Here is a 17,207-nt window from a genome sequence, read left to right as displayed (position 1 = left end):
CAGAGTGTGTGTTCATGTGTACCTCAGTTTAGTAGTGCCTATTCCCAATTACAGGCTCATTAATGGAGGGTTGCTCAAGTAGTAAACTGTGGTTGCCTTGTTTTGAGTGTCACACTGTTGCTCTTCTGTGTTCAACAGCCATTCTTCACTGCAAGCACATGTCATGCAAGGAGGGGCCTTAAACTAAAGGCAACCAAAAGCGACATCGCCACCCAACTCAAAATACTTTGATAGTCTCTTCGGAATGACTCTTCTCTTCTTAAGTGGATGAAATGCCTTGACCTTACCTCCGCCGTATGATGGAAGGTTTAGTCTCCTCTGTGGGTTTGGTGGTAATGCTCAAGGCTCTTATGCATGCCCATGGCCAGCGTGCAGTGTTTCTGGGGATGACGGTGTTGGTAATCATGATCGCAGCCGACTCACCTGTTGAAGGTAAGAGAACACCTTTCGCTGACTCACACAACATGATCCATGAATTTGTACCTGATCAGTATCTTGCACAACATTCAGATAACTTTGAAGAGCATTGACAAGTAATTGACACCAAGTACAGTTCAAGTCGCACTAGTTTGGTGATAAATTCAATCCAGCAATAACTATGATGATATTTTCAAAGCAGAAAGATACTCATTAATAGCTGTTTTTTAGTACAAGGAGTGATAAATCAATAAATATTAAAAACAGCATCTTTATTATATTTGTCATGCAATCTTATTAAATAGTTACATAAATTGTACTAAATTGGAAGTAAACATGAATGCTACATGAACTTGCTTTGTGCGTGTGCGTGTGTGTGTAGGCGTAATCAAGATCTTAGTCTTGATGGATTAGTTTCTGGTAAAGGTTACCTTTTCTTGTCCTGGTGATTGGGTCAGAGATAGATCAGAAGCCTACAGCCATCTATCCATTCTCTATTCTGCTTGTCTGTGCAGGGTTGTAGCAAATTATCTTACATGAAGCCATTGATTGCCATTTATTAGCTTAAAACTTAACCATGCGTTTATTCTTTAATCTCTATTGACGTAGGGCAGATTCGCTGAGCATGAATGCTCATTTTCAGCCATACTTGACACAGTTACACACAGTCACGTCTAGCAGTACAACCGCAGCCTTATTTGTGGGCCAGTGAGCAGCTGCACTGGAGCATTTGGGATATTATGTGCCTTGCTCAAGGCCAACTCAACCAGCGACCTTCCAGTCATGAGTTTGCCTTCCTAACATTTAAGCCACTGTTGCTAACACTTATACTTTAAGCCTTCTTGATACTAAGAAATAAAGTGATAGATGACATCTATATAATAGTTTTGCCGTCAGTATAGTTACACACAGTATAGCACTGTGTGTAACTTTTATTTTACCTCAACACGGGCTTTGTAATGTCTTGACTTTGATTGTGAACAGAATCAGGGGTGCTGCATGACCTTGGATAGCTGTGATATTCATAATGAGGGCACTCACATGTTTGATTCTGGATTTTCACAAGTGAAGTGAAGTGGCTTTATCCCTACACAGACTGTCGAGTTAAACCAATTTCCAGTAATTAGAGAAAGACAAAAGGTCCAAATCCATCCCCTTGATCTGTGTTTTCAACCGTAGTAGTGACATGATCCCACCAACACCCCTCCCCCTACACATTGCCCAGTGAAAAGAACCCATTCTAAGGGCAGCCATAAACCCATATTTTGTGGTAATAGGATTATGTAGTAAATGCCAGGGTGAAAGCCTGCAGGAAATCAGGAATTAGTAAATCTAAAACATAGAATCATATGATAACACCTCCATTTGTAGCTTTTTTCCCTTTATTGACATGGCCTATCAACCTTCTTCTGTTTATTCTTGATTTGTTTGAGAGGTCCTAGCAAGAGAACTCAAGTCTTATTTCAGATTGAAACATTTGTCAGACCATAGATCTTGTTAAACTACTTGACCTGCATTGGGAATCTTTTAGAATAGCATTAGTTATCATATGACAGGACGTGCTCATCATCTTTACCCACCACTATTCTGTTACATTACATGTTACATTCATGAGCGAGATGACAACTGTATTTCATGCCGCTTCTTCTTCCAGACTCAGAAATAAGGATGCACGATAATATCAGCACATCATCGATATCGGCCGATAAAGGCTTTGAAATGAAAAATCAGCATTGGCCCAAAATGAACATTTTTGCCAATATGATAAGCCGATAAGGTGACGCTTTAATTATGCCTAAACTCTTGATGCTTGACTAAATGCTTGACTCAGTGTCCCTGGTGCGAGGGTGCATGTGCAGCACGACGTCATCATGTCTCTTGTGTTGTGTGGCTTCCAACGATTATGAAAACAAGATAATCGAGATAAAAGGATTATTGTTTATTATTGTCATTTGGTAATGATGCTCTCATTTTGTCTTGTTACAAATCTAGCACACGCCTTTCCTTTACAGCGTTGAGCGTCTCTGTCCAAAGTCTAACCTGCCTTCACCAGACTAACTGACAGCTGAAATTTACTGAACCAAAATAGTTTGCATGTTGGCTCCACGGGAAGAAATCAACAGTGTTTCTACTTATTGATTCATTGGTTTTATGTCCTCGCCCACTGTAGCAAGTGAATCTGCCTGTAGTGAAACCAGGGCTAAACCCCCGTTTCCTCTGCAGACTCCACTTCACTCAGCTGCCCAACAGACCCGCTGCTTCTTCCCACTTTAACCTGAATAACAAAACAGAGAGATGGGGCTAACGTTAGCCAGTTAGCCTCCGCTACCCTCCCAGCTAGGTTTGTTATTCAGGTTAAAGCGGGAAGAAGCAGTGGGTCTGTCGGGCAGCTGAGCAAAGTGGAGCCTGTGGAGAAAGCACTGGGACCATCAAGATGTAATAGTTCATGGAGGTGCTACGGTGTTCGGCTGCACAGATAGGAAATACCTCAGCTGACAGGATGTACAAATCTGTTTGAAAAAACTTTTTCTTCTTCTTCTTTTTGGTTTATAACAGCGGTTGGCAACCAGCGCATTAGACCAGCCCAGGCGCATTACGGCCACCTTCTGCTTCGGACTGTGGACCAAATATTAAATCCTACAAATTAATCGTGTCTATCTAATAAACTCAAAGAAAACTACTGCTGCACCCAATTGGCAGATTCATTAAAGTTTTAATGCTGAGGTCCTGAACTCCAGTCTTCCTAAGTTCTTCCCTCATATATCGTCTTTCTTGGTCATACTTAGTATTATCTATGATTGCATGTGTAATAATCTCCTCAGCCAGATGGAAAAAAATATGTGCATATATCAGCATTGGCAATCGCAAAAATGAGCGTCAAAAAATAATCATGTTAAATAATCGTAATCTCAATATTGACCAAAATAATCATGATTATGATTTTGGCCATAATCGAGCAGCCTTAGATTTACATGTAACCTAAGCTGAGGTAATTTTCTTATTTTGCCTAGTGAATTAGTACACTTTGAAAAGCATTGTATTTTATTTCTGCATCTGCCAGTGGGCCACTACATCAAGAGAAATCATAATAATATGTTAATTCCACAACAGGATAAACTTGATGTTCTCTGCAATTAGGTGCAGAAAAATATGTGCATATAACCTATTGGTATCGAATCGGCAATCAGCCAAAATGAATTGGAAAAATTTGCATATTGAATATTGGAGAAAAATCCAATATCATGAATCCCTACTCAGAAAAGCACACTTTATAGCTTCTAAGTCAAATAGGGCATGGTGACCTATTGTATAATTGCTCTCCCAGACCTGACAGTATATATATATAATAATTTCCTTCGTTTAGCTATACTTCTCTGCTTCTCTTGTTTTTGCTTGCTTTTCTGGTTTTTTGTCCTCTGCTCAATTCCTTTGAAAGAAATAGTTCCACATCTATACCATAGATCTTAAGTGAAAGATTTAACATATTTTAAACTTTTTATGTGATACCATAAAATGCCCTTGCAATTTTTGGCTCAACACTCCCTCTCTCTGTTCCACAATGGCTGGCAAGTTCAACCCAGCCCGGCAGCAGCCAGTAAAGTCCTGGCTAATTACAAGTGCTGTCCGTTGCCATGTGAAATGTGATCTGTGTGGGATGACAATATGGCCATTCATTATTCATTAGAGCTGGGAGCCAGTTGCAGATCAATGGGCAGAACCTATCAAAAGCCAAACACTGGGTACTTTTGCACACACCAGGCCTGGTTACTGGCCCTGCCCGTCGACCGACTGGCCTGTCCCACCATTATTCAGCTCTGGTGGGAGCAGTGGAAGCTTGTCATGGGTGGGTCAATGATAGCAGACACCCACATGTTTTGAAAAGCACTTTTTAATGTTATTCTTCCACTTGATGATCGGTATCCATCATAATATTTTCAGATATCACATTCACACATCAATGTTATAATATAGTCAGCTATTTTCCAGTATTTCCAGTTGTCCACTATTACCTGCATCATACTGGTAGGTTGGGATGTGAAGGCACCATAGTGGGGACCAGTGAATGTACATCTGTTAGTGATTTTGTGTGCCCTTTTTTGTGTTTTACCAAGGCAGTTTTCCACTGCAGTTTCAGTATCCCAGAAGTGGTCCAAACTTAGTCTAAACATTGTTTGTGTGCTTTTATCAAATTTATTATCAAAGTTTCTTGGTTATGATTTACAAAATGCTTTAATTACTCTCATGGATTTTGTAAATGACCATTTTTGGAGTTAATTGTGGTTACACAAAAAGAAATGACCAATGGTAATGTTTTAGGATGCTTGATAAAGATTCTCTCTATAATTACCACTTTTAAATCCTTAAAATGACATTTACTCCTTCTCACTCATTAAAAATCCCAGAATCTATGAATATGCGAGTATTTTCCTATTTCACTGTAAAGTCCATTCTCAGTGTATGTGCGCTGGAGGCTTCGAGTTTCCACATCACACTTGTGTAAGCTGAATATTGGACCAGAATTGGCTTCTAAACTAGTTATGATGTCACTTACAGAGCTTCTGAATGGTGTTATTTGACGTTAGAGAATCGCCAAATGCGAGCTACTCTTGTTAAAATCATTCTCAAGCGATCGACTCAGCGATCTTTCAGACTGCGATCTAACTAGTAACAGTTCTCTTGGCAAAAGTTGTTAGAGCACAAGCCTACAGTGAACATTTATTTATTACAAATAAATTGCCTTGACTGTGCTCACAGTTTGTCATGCTAACAGCCTGTCAGTGTTGGGAGCTTGAAATGCACAATGCAAAGTTCACAATTTGACAGAAGGCAACACTGAGGCCATATTGTGCTGAGACTGAATCACTATGTGCTCTGATGAGCTGCAGCTGATTATTTATATATTTATCAGAGCAGATGGTGCTGTTCAGCCCGGCCTCTTTTGAGCCACTCTTGACTAAATAATTTTGTTTTGGACCTTTTCAACATCCCACAACTTCTCTAAAACCTAGCAATAATATTCTGCCTAACCCTACACAGATATTTCTCTTTTCTGCTCACATATTGACTTTCAAACCTATTACAAAACCATTTCCTTCCAAGAGGGCTTAACCTAACCCAATAAACAGTGTTTGTTCTCCTAGGACCAAAAGCCTGAGAGTGGCTTGTGCTGGGAAGATTGAGGCAGGGTGCCGAGTGACACAGTCCTCTGGGCCTCTCTGGTTACAAGTCTTTGCCTTCCTGTCTTTCGAAGAAAATCAGGACTGCAGAAAGTGAAGAAGGAGTTTACACAAATTTCATGTTTGTGTGCTTGTCCCTCTGCACATGGTAGTGTAGGGCTTTTCTTAAAGAAGGACACAGAGGGATTGCACCATTATACTCCACTCTTTGAAATTCATGGCACCATAGCCTAGCATGAATTCTGGGGAGACCTCTGTAAGCTTGTGTGTTTGGGAAAATAAGCTTTCCCTTGTAGCTACCTATATCTTCAACTCAGATTCCCTCAGTCTTCCTCTGTTACCTCTCTTCCTCTGTCTCAGTTGGGCTCTCATACTACTCCCTTCCTCTCCCCCTTATCCTGCTCCCCTCTTTTTTGCACTCCCCCTTCTCTTATCTTAAAAAAAGTAACCCCCCCCCCCTAAGAAAACAAAACAAGGGTCACATGAATATTTGATGAAGTGCAGGCATGACCTCAGTCAGGTCTCCGTTTTCATGCTCATTTTTTGCCAATTCACACTATTGAATTAGTTTACAGTAGATGTTGGCAAACTCTCCAACCATAAAAACTTCATGTTGTTCTTTTCCCTTATTGACCTATTAGACAATAGTTAACATTTGGATAGTATTCAAACCTGATTTCTATTTATATTCTATTTCACTTAGTTGCAAAATCTGTTCTTCAATCTTTTACTGTTTGATGTAGGGTGAACGCGACAAGCAAATGCACCGGAAAGCAACTTGTGTAGGTTTATAATAAATGCACCACTACAAAGTCAGACTATTTTTTTCTGGTGGGGGGCTGCTTAAGCTCTGGCAGAGAAGCTGATCTAATTGAACTCCACTGATAAAAACAATGGAATCTTTCCCGTTTTAAAAGCTTCCCCGATAAACCAAATGTCAACACAGCCATATCTTGATTGTTCGACTGCACTCAGCATACGCAGCTCCTGCCAACTGAAAAGAGCCAGTCACGCAAAGGGGCTCAGCTGAAAACAGAACCATGTGTGGGGTTGTAGTTAGCTAGCATTAATACCAAAAGACCCTTTCTTCTTTCTCTTCTTTTTTTTTTCAAATTACACAACCATTAAATTACTTTTTTTCCAATAAGGAGTCTGGCAAACATAGGAAATTATATCATTAAAGTGTTCTGTAATTGGTATCTCAGGTTTCTCCACACTCATAGGAATGTAAGTGTGCGTGTTTGTATTACTCTGTGCACATATGTGTGTTTCACAGCTGCGTGGCTGGTACCTAGTGTATGCCTGCTATAGTAACCTTATTCTGATAATAAAAAGTTATAAAGTGCTCAGTATTGAACAATACTGTAGTGTATGTTTCTTTGTTTATGTGTAATTTGTCCCCAGCGTTGTTCTGAAGCACATAGACCTTGCCTTTAGCTTGGAAACACTGTCTCTTCCATTCCGAGAATAAGCGTACTCATGCTTTGAGCAGGCAAATTATATTTGGGCTTTTATGCAGTGACTGGCAAGAAAGCAGATGGAGACAGAAACACATTTGTTGTCCTTTTCATTTTCTGCAAACGCTGCTGCCGACATAATTGTTTTGTCTGTCAACTGCCCAAATATCTCACTGTGTTAAAGGACACTGATTCAGATTCACTTATAGACCTATTCCTGTCTCTACTTATGTGAGCCCAGGGTCAGGTTGGCTAAAGAAGACCAGAAGGATGATTCAATTCCAGACATCAGCAAAGTGCTGTCTGCAGACAGGCATTGTCAGGTTAACTCTGTTCCAGCCTTGGGATCAGTACTCATGAGAAGCAAGCAAAGCCAAAATCACATTTTATCTTACTTGGACAGTAACAGTCAAATGTTTGGAAACGCTTTCTCATTCAAGTGAATGGGAAGGTGTGTCCAAACTTTTGACTCATACTGTACATCTGTTTGTGTTCATTGTAGTAGGCTTTACTGAAGTTTCCTTTATAGTAAAATGATTATGCATAGTTATACATTCATGGTTTTTCTATTCTGTATGAACTATATTCAGAAACATATGAAAAATGTGTCAGTTCTGGGAACTTAATTATAGTATCTTGCATAAAATGTTTATGCATGAACATTCAAATATTGATACTTGTTTCATGTTCATACCACGAGTCCCAAAGCAGTATGTTTGATGTGATGAAGATATAAACAAGAGCTGCACTGCAGTAAATGCAAGAAGCAAATGTAAAACAGGTATTGCTGCTGTTATGTGATACTTTGTGATCTAACTAAACATGACCCAGCTCATTTAATTGTTGTACGAGGCTGTACAATACAGGCCCCTCACTGTGGCTGCCCTTTAAGAAAAGATTGTTTTCATTCTGTTTGGTAGGAAAAAAAAGTCAAATTAAACAAGCAAAATAAAGAAAATATGCTACTGATATGAACACCAGAGTCAAATAGAAAAAAACATGTTTCTTCTGCCATCTTCATTTGCATGTGCCTCAACAGTCAGACACATACATAGATTAATGGAGAGCTGTGATTATGTAATGTATGTAAGATTTTGCCAGTATCCACTCTGGGTAAATGGGTTAGTGCTATTTCAGATATATCTTGCCTCAGTCTCTCTAGCTGTTCCATCACTTTTTATTCCATTGTAGGGATTTTATAAAGGAACATCAAATCAGCCAACAGCAGTAATAATCCCTCTCTTGTCAGAATCCTTTTTACATGATTGCTGGCAGTGATCCAAGCCTGCAACCGGATATATAAACTGAGACAGAACAAACCGACCAAGCCACAAGAAGGGCAACCTTTTTTATGTATCGTCTGCTTAAATACAGACAGATCGACGCCTTAGAATTATAAGGTTCTATTGGTGTTCTGAGTGGTTTTGAGTTATTAAGGTTCACAGTTTTGACATCCTAGTTAGCAAAGCTGATATACAATACAGTTCTCCTACCACATTTTTGAATGGGGTTTTTATGATCAGGTGAATTTCAGATAGAACCTTCTAACTCTGAGAATTCACTTTTTACTTGGTAAGTTTCTGTCAGCTGAGGCTTCACAGACGGCTGTGAGCTTGTTGAAACAAGTAGGCAGATTAGCCTTACTTTGTTTTAATACACAAAATCAATGTATGAACAACTAAAGGGAGTTATGATTTACAGTATTTGGGCACAGACAACAATTTAGCTGCATTTTTAAATTTAGACATTGAAATTTAGACACCCTACATTGGGTTTTTCCTGACAGATCTTAATGGATAATACATTTCATAAAGTTTTACCAACAACAATATTCAAGAGAATTAGAAAAAAAACATTTAAAAATGTTTCTCCAGTCATTTGCTGATATTTTCCTCTTCTTGCTCTGCTTTGTTTTGTTGTCTATTGCTTGAAACTTTCTTGTCTTTTTCTGTTCCCAGATTTATGTCTTGTTTTGACAAACTGGGGTCAGTGTCAGTGTCTGAGCTCTGAATGTAGTCTCTGTCATCACTGTGTCTGCCGCAGGACTCAAGTTATAATGTTAAACAGACACAAAAAGTCTGCTTCTCACTGAGCTCAAACCAGATAAAAATCTGACTTTCAAATCTGTTAGTGTTTGTATCAGTGTCATCCATAATTGTTTAATAAAATAATCAATTTGGAGGTCTCAAAACTTAAGATTTAGCTACATTTCATAATCTTTTCAGCTCCTTTAACCACAGTCACAGAGCAGTGATGTCACATTGTAAAGAGGCGGAACCTGATTGGTCCTCCACGCTACATTCCGAGCAAAAATAAAGCAACACAAAATAATAAAAACTTGTCAAAGAACAGTTCAATGAGAATAACTATTTTTTTGCCAAAAATGTCAGATAGAAACTTCTAATTCTATGGTCATGAAATAGATTTCCTCTGAATCTAATGTTATAGATGGACATTTATGAATAAGGTTACAGCAGGAATATACTTTACACCACTTGATTATCTATCTTGTAGAGAGCTGCAAAGAAACTACACCCACTTAAAGCCTTTATGTACCTCCTAGCCACTGCTGTGCGTCATGTGACTTAATAACTCAGTGTTTATAGCCAGATACATGTATCATAGATGGTCCGAAGTAAGTGTAAAAATTTTTACTTGTTAATTTGGCCAAATGGAAATTTAATTCAGTGCATGTACAAGGCAGCTATTCATCAGACCAGGTCTAAAAGACACATCAAGACCTGGTGAATGGAAATGGTCAGGGTACGAAATTAACCGTTTGGTAAATCTCGGAAGGCTATCCACCACACTGGCGGTAAATATTTTACCAAAATAGTCCTGTAATAAAATATCTTGCATGCTGGCTCAGAGGAAATAACTTGTGTTTGTCCGTACACAATGTCGACCTGCGCACCATGTGAGTTTTTTATGTGTGTAAACAGTGCTGCAAAACTGTAGGAGCACTGGAGACGGTCTGAGGCGAAGGAGCGCCAGCCACAGTATGTCTCAAGCGCTCCTTACAGGATATCAGGTACTCAACATCACAGCTCTCCGCTTAACTGCTACTTGCCACCGGCCTGCTGCTAGCTACCATCACTGTTAATACCTTACAAATGTATATATGACACAAAAAGGTAATTTATTATTTTGGCCGGTAAAAAATATGCAAAGCTGATAGAGACAAACTGATCAGACAAGAACAAAGGCCTCAACATGTTTCTTACCTTTACCATTTGGCCTCCATTTAGAGTAAGATTTAACTTCAGCGTTGTTCAATATTCAAGTAATTACTAGTTTGCAACCGGTTAATTTTACTGCAAGTCACGCAGTTGTTTTTAAGAAATAAACGGCAAACAAGTCGTTTTTTTTTTCCGACGTCGAGGGTCTCTGATCTTCCTCCATCATTGCACACGTTGGACTCAGAGACATGCTCTCGACGAGCTGACGAGCCATGACAAACGGGACCACACACCCTGCCGCCGCGCCACTGGACCTGCTCAACACAAATCAGTGGAAAGAACAGACACACACACATCTGGTCGCTTACTAAGACGATCATCAAGTAAGGCTGACATCTGGGCAGAGTTAGCTATCGAAATTGTGTGTTATTAGATACTGAATGCTTATATTTTGACTGTATGTTTTTTATTTTTATTGGGAATAAATATTAATGCTTGCTATTTTTATTGGGAAACATTTGTGTTCGGTTGATCCAACCCTTCTTAACATTGTAGTGATTTTTTTCCATAAGTTCGACTTGCATGCGTTATCTCTCTTTTCCTTTCCTTACTAACACACCCCACAGGGTGAGTAACATAAAGGTTTTTAGGCTAAACTTAGAGCAGTATTCAAACCCTCCCGTCTAGTTTCGCCATCTTCCCTTGTCTGTCCTTTTTTACCCACACACATGATCTCACCCACTGCACGTGGTTTGGGTCAGCCATGTTGTTTTGTAGTTTTCTTTTATTTTACACACACACACTGTACATAGTCACACCATTAGCGAGGATTCCAAGTTGTATTGATGTTTGTTATAGATGAATAGTATTGGCTGTAAAGTTGCCACTGTTAAGGTAAAATAAACCCTGTTATATTATAACAAGAAGTCACATTGGTGGTTTTTGCCTGAATATTGTCAGAGTTGTTATTGCCACTGAGATGATTCCTGTGAAAATGTTTCACCTACTCCAGAAAGAGAAAAGGTGACAGACTGGGAGAGTGAGATTGTGCAAAGAGAAGACCAGCTGCACTGAGATACTCGAATTTACATGAGCTGAGCACTTGACATTTATGCTCTCGTGATCTAATATTTGAAGGTGTCCCTCTGCAAGGGTCTCAGTGCGTAGTTTCATCCACAGGCCCAACAATAAGTGACCAGCCGAGTGTGACACTCGTGTTTCGGGGGACAGGTGGCAGCGCTACTTAATCTTCAAGGCCTTTGTCAATTTTTGCCTACTGTAATGTCAGCCCCTGTTCAGGCCTGTCTCACTTGCTCTGTGCTTAGCTGCTGTCTGTCACAATGAGCTCTGCATGTCATTACGTACCTACGATTAGCCTTCAAATATTAAGGCCATGCATGCTTAATTATTAAAAATAACCAGCCAGGTCCTTCTGCAGTTATGAATCAGCTTTGGACTGGCAAAGTTTGTTTATTTATTTATTTATTTAAAATATTTTCATCATATATACTGAATACTATTCCTGTTGTGGAACAGAGAGCAGGGGTGGGGGCGTTGTTTTTTGGTTCCACTCTGTATTCTCTTACTACCATTACCATCATCAGCATTCTCACCATTGTCATCATCACTACAATTATCAGTATTATCATCAATCAATCTGCCAATAATAGCGTTTGTCTTAATTAGCTGGATGTTTTGTCATCCATTCATGCATCTTTAATTGTCCTAAATGTGACGATAAATAAATGGGTTTGTCACTGTGGTGAGTGCTGAGATGAGGTGACATTATGGGGTCATGTGCCAAAGTATGACCTGAAATATCAGCATGTTTGACAAACATCCTGTGACGCTTGTCTGTGTAGTCTTTGTTTGTTCTTTTATATATCTGTAACGAGTAAAATGAATTGTTGTTTACGGCCAAATGCAAAAAAATGCAAAGTTGGTCAGCATACTGGATGGTTTAGTGAACAGAGCACCACACATAATTTCACATTGACGACTCTACTTGTCCCATACTGTTGCTTGGACTGATGTGCAGTCGCACAGATTTGGATACAAGCTGATGCAGTTACTTTTTTATACTTAGCTATATAAGACTTGCCAGAGCACAGTTCACTTAATACTGTGGCTTCTCCTGTCTTCGCTTTATTCTTATGATAAGTAATAACTTCCTCACAATACTGAGGATTCAGGCCATCAGTAAACAACCCATATAGAAGAATAGGCAACCAGTTTACCTCCTATTAATGGTTAAGGACATTATTTGGTGTTCTCAGTGTGTGTGTGTGTGTGTGCGCGTGTGCGCATCTGCTCAGTTGTGCACTACCCCTCTGGGTTTCAAACACTTGGCACAGCAGACGAGGAGCTGTGCAGCAGTTTGGAGAATGTGCAGCACAGCTTAGCCTTCAGAGAAGAAAGTCTTGGCTTTTCCTTCCAAGTCCTCTCCATCGGGCTCTGTTATAATAGCATGCTGACTCAATTAAGGTACCAGAGTAGGTTATAATTAAGTTGGGAGTTTTCTCTTGGGCCAAGCCAAAGGCAGTCTATGAAGCAATGCAATTGAAGATGACACTCCAGAAGTATATTCTTTTTTGTTGATGCTTTTTTATAAGTGATCTAGTCTCTGCCCCCAATGTTAAAAATAGTCGTCTTCTTCAGCTGATTCTGTGGCTATTTTCAAGTGTGTATGATTCTCAAGGCCTCTGTTGACTACAAAGAGCAGCAACATTACCAGCAACTGCTGAGTCACTATGTAGAGGCTGTTGGTGGCTTGCCTCTGGCAATGGCAATACTGTAATGACTGCTCTATTCAAGACGTACTTTCAAGTACAAAATCAAGACATGCAGCCCACATTGATCTTATTTAAAAAGAATTATTGTATATTTTCTCCTTGATGTGGTTTGTTTAGGCGTGTAACGCTCAAATGCAGGCATGAACCTTGGTTATGACACATGTTGATCATCTATGACCTCCAAAACCATAAGATAGCATCTGTTTTAATTTAAGCAGCCACCTTAACTTGTCTCCCTTTATTTGTCTTGTATATCTGATATTAGCTCATGTATCACAGTAGTATAGAAGCAACCATGCCAGCAGAACCATGAATCTTCTGAATGTTATTCTTATGAAAAAAATGAACCACATGTAAGCATATAAAAGAGGCAAACTTATACAGCTACATGGAACTGTTAAAAGGTCTGTTACCATGAATTATTTAGGTGTTATTTTGTGTCTTTCTCTTTAGCCCTCCATATAGCCTTTCTCTGACATGTTAGCCTCTGACCATTAAGTGTATTCAAGGCACTTCTCAAGTTATGTCATGCACGATACACTATGGCTCTTGGCACTTAAATTAAGTTGGAAATGCATTGCATATGCCACATTTGCCATTCCTACATTTTGGCTGGTCTAATGTCACCCTTAAGGATTTTAATGTGATGTGTAAGAGGAAGAGTTGCTTCCTGATGAGCTGAAAATTGCATCATCCATCACTCCAAGGTCAGGTATCATAAAAAAGGATGGGAGATGTTCTCTCTAGAGTGCATCTGTAAAAAGCCCAGGCCATCAAGGAGCTTAGCCAGAACAACCACTCATTTATTTTGGGATATATGTTCAGTGCGTGCATGCTAGCATATTCCCATAGGTCAAAACTGGAAGTGAGGAAAACATAATTTTCAGCTTTTCTTAAGTGCAGCCTAGCGTGGTCTTTTTTATCATGGAAGTGTATTAGCCTGTGAGTGTTTCCTTACTCCTTCCTGGTTTTGACATTTTCTTTAGATTAATGGTTCCATTTTGTAGCCACTTAAGCAAATGGGACATCAGCTATACTAGTGATCAGGCTAACATCATTTTGTTCATGCTCTAGTTAATAGCAAGTTCAATGAGCTGGCCGAATAACTAGTATTTCCTGGTCAACTATGCTCACTGTTTTATAGATCTCAAATCCCACTTGTTTTCTATCGTTGCAGTTTCTGAATCGGCTGTCAATGAAGTATTGATGTTATCTAAATATAGACCAAGGTTTCATTTAACATCCTAAATCCACTACAGCTTTCTCATACAGAATCAATGAAGTATCGTACTCTACTACTATACGGTCTATTTATCCTTCTGTGACCTTCAGTCCAGAGGTGAACAGTTTTACAATGACTCATGGTCAGTGCTCATTTTGGCCATTTAGGGCCGAGTTAGCCCAACACAGCCCATTCAAACTAAAGCTATTCACTGATGTAATGCCATTGTTTTTTGTGTACATTGTACAACTCATCCTGCCTTTCTGTTGAACAATTTGGCTACACTATTTTTACAAAAGGAGTGAGGGGACATCATCTGGTTTGTTAATGCTTGATGCTTGCCAAAGTTGAGTACAATTTGAAGTTTCAGAAGTAATGAAATTACAGTTAATTAAGTCTTAAGGCTGATATCAGGATATCATGTGTATAAAAGCAACCAGCTCTTTATAACTATTTACATCCAGAGCATGTAGATTAAACTAATATTTAAACTTGCTTTCATTAATAATCAAGTCATGGTCCCTATATTGGTGAGTAAAATAAATCAGGTTGGGTGCGTGAATGACAACAGTTATTAGAAGGAGCCCAATTTGAATCACAGTCTAGCCCTCATCCTTGTAATTTACTTTGTTTGAAGTCAGTCATGAATCTGTCTTTATTCAGTGCTAAACTGAATCATTCTCTTTGTTCCTCTGCAGATGGGTCTCTGTTGCGCTCCACACACCACTCTAAGGGATTTCTTCAAGATGTTCCAATTTCAACAGGGTCGTCACCATCAGCCTTACCAGCCTCACATACTACTGCCTTTGGGAGCTCAGACTCACCTGGTGCCCTGCCATCCATTCCTGAACCCGACCATGAAGCTAGGACTGCTGACAGCATGCGTTTTCAGTGGGGACATGTTGCTCCTGAAAACTCTAAATCCTTCACGCCAAGTTACCTCCTTGCGGAAAAACCACAGCCTCTTTCCACTCCATCATTAAGTCCCTCTGAACATGTATTGGGGTCTAGTCCACAATTTGAGGCACCAGCTAAACTCTCATCAGACTGGAAGCTTGCCAGGATGAATTCTGCCAAGCAAGCTTCCTCTCTCTCTCCAGCTCCTACAAGATCTCAGCTGCAGCCTCAGTCAAATATATCTATAACATCCAAAATAAGCTCCTCAGCTTTTACAAGGTCAACAACACCGCAGCTCAGTTTTACTTCTGAGCAAAAAGTTCTAGATGCACCTTTGTCAGCTTTCAGGAAGCAACAGGATGGAGCATCAGAACAAACACAATCAATCATAACCTCACCTCCTAGTCAGCCTCTTGAGACCCCTGAATTGGCTTTCACTGACTCTATGTCAGATGAATCATATATTTTAGATCATGTCTTACTTGACCCCAAGCTTCCTGTAAATGCTCCAGGTAAAATTCAGGATGTAAACCAACTGAACCCCAGCAGTGCTCCCTTGCAGGCGAACCAACCAGCACATGACATAAACATGCTACCCAACCCAGATGAGATTCTGGCTCCTAGCTACTATGTGCCTTTCATCGGCCCCCACCCTACATCACCTGTATCTGAACCCACTGAGGTCTCTCCAGAGGACTTCTACCCTACCAACACCATGGAATTGGACTGGGGGTCTGGGGACTACATGGAGACAATGTCGTTCTTGAATTCAGAGGGAGATGACTACTCTCTGGTCACCAAGGTGCCCTCTGACACATACGATCTGGAGGACTATACAGAAAGCTATGATACATCCTTCCCTTCCAGGGCAGGCATATCACCTTCATCCTTGCATCCTTTTCACATCTCACCATCTTCCAGCCTAATGACAGCATACAGCACCATTCTTCCACTGAAATCCATTTATCCTTCCTCTTTGTCCTCTACAATTCACTATACACTGGAACCTACTCCCACAATTCACAACGATATAACCGAAGCATCAGACATAGATTGGTCAGATACTTTCAGCATTCAACCAACAGACGTCCTCTTACCTGACATGAACAGCTTGGAATATTACACCACTCAGTTGACCAAGGAGAACAGTGGATCAGACAGTGGAGCTGAACAAAGAGGGAATGTTACTGTGGTGTCTATCAGAACTACAGACATCACACCCACCAGCAGCTTCACCAATGATACCAAATCGACTGAGGATGAATCCTCTAGTGATCTGTCAGGGTTTGAGCCTAATGACGAAACACCACCAACCACAGAGGAGAGTCCTCAGCTGGTCAATGTCTCAGAGCCTTTTCTGCATCCTTCCATAGTCACAACACCCTTCTTTGATCCCTCTTCCTCCATCTGGTTTGGTCAAGTGTCCACCAAAGATTGGTCTGCAGCTTCTCTTACTTTTACCCCGGACAGCACCTCATCAACAGCAGCTATTCTACCCGGTGCTACGGCTTTACTGCCAGATGATGTAATGTCTTCCTCTCTGACAGATGTCCACTGGTTTGTTACAGAGTTTTTCCCACAGAGTACCATACACACCACTCCTGTCTTAAGTGCAACAGCAGCCTTCTCCCCAGTTCCCACTGAACATCCTGCCAACACGACTGCTGGTACAACAGACATTTATCCCCAAGACACTACTATTACAACTGAACCAACTCTTAATACCACTTTAGCTTCAACTGAACCCACATCTAATGTCACTTTGCTCCCCCCAATCATGCTGGGTGATCAAGGGGTGACTGAAGATGGAGTTGACATCCCAGCCACAATGACCTTGATCCCACCTAACAGTGAAGCTAACACAATCTCTGCTGTACCCACAACTACAACTGCCACCACTACTTCTCGTCAAGCAACAACTGGAGCTACTGCTACCACAGAAGCATCCACAAGTGTCAGGATCATCTCTACCACCAGTGTTAAGACCCCGACTACAGCAACAACATCAAAACAGTACTTCTGCGACCTTGACAAGCCTGCTTATTTAGTAAAAGTTGGTAAGTCTG

At 40.3% G+C, this 17,207-nt stretch overlaps 1 protein-coding gene across 4 annotated transcripts in view; it reads left to right on the top strand.

Moving 5' to 3' along the window:
- Positions 1-17,207, top strand: part of si:ch211-1e14.1 (UPF0606 protein KIAA1549) — a 39,441-nt gene that overhangs the window by 1,022 nt on the left and 21,212 nt on the right. For all 4 annotated transcript variants that reach the window (XM_044356822.1, XM_044356823.1, XM_044356824.1 and 1 more), the window contains exons 2-3: positions 139-432; positions 14,943-17,198. In XM_044356822.1, the coding sequence (XP_044212757.1) occupies positions 297-432; positions 14,943-17,198 (2,392 nt within the window). In that variant the 5' untranslated portion in view covers positions 139-296. The remainder of the gene's footprint in view (positions 1-138; positions 433-14,942; positions 17,199-17,207) is intronic.

The sequence above is a fragment of the Thunnus albacares genome, chromosome 7, assembly GCF_914725855.1.
Source record: "Thunnus albacares chromosome 7, fThuAlb1.1, whole genome shotgun sequence".
In the NCBI taxonomy this organism is placed as follows: domain Eukaryota; kingdom Metazoa; phylum Chordata; class Actinopteri; order Scombriformes; family Scombridae; genus Thunnus; species Thunnus albacares.
Note: the sequence above shows the minus strand (reverse complement) of the source record. Positions and strands in the feature narration are given on the sequence as shown.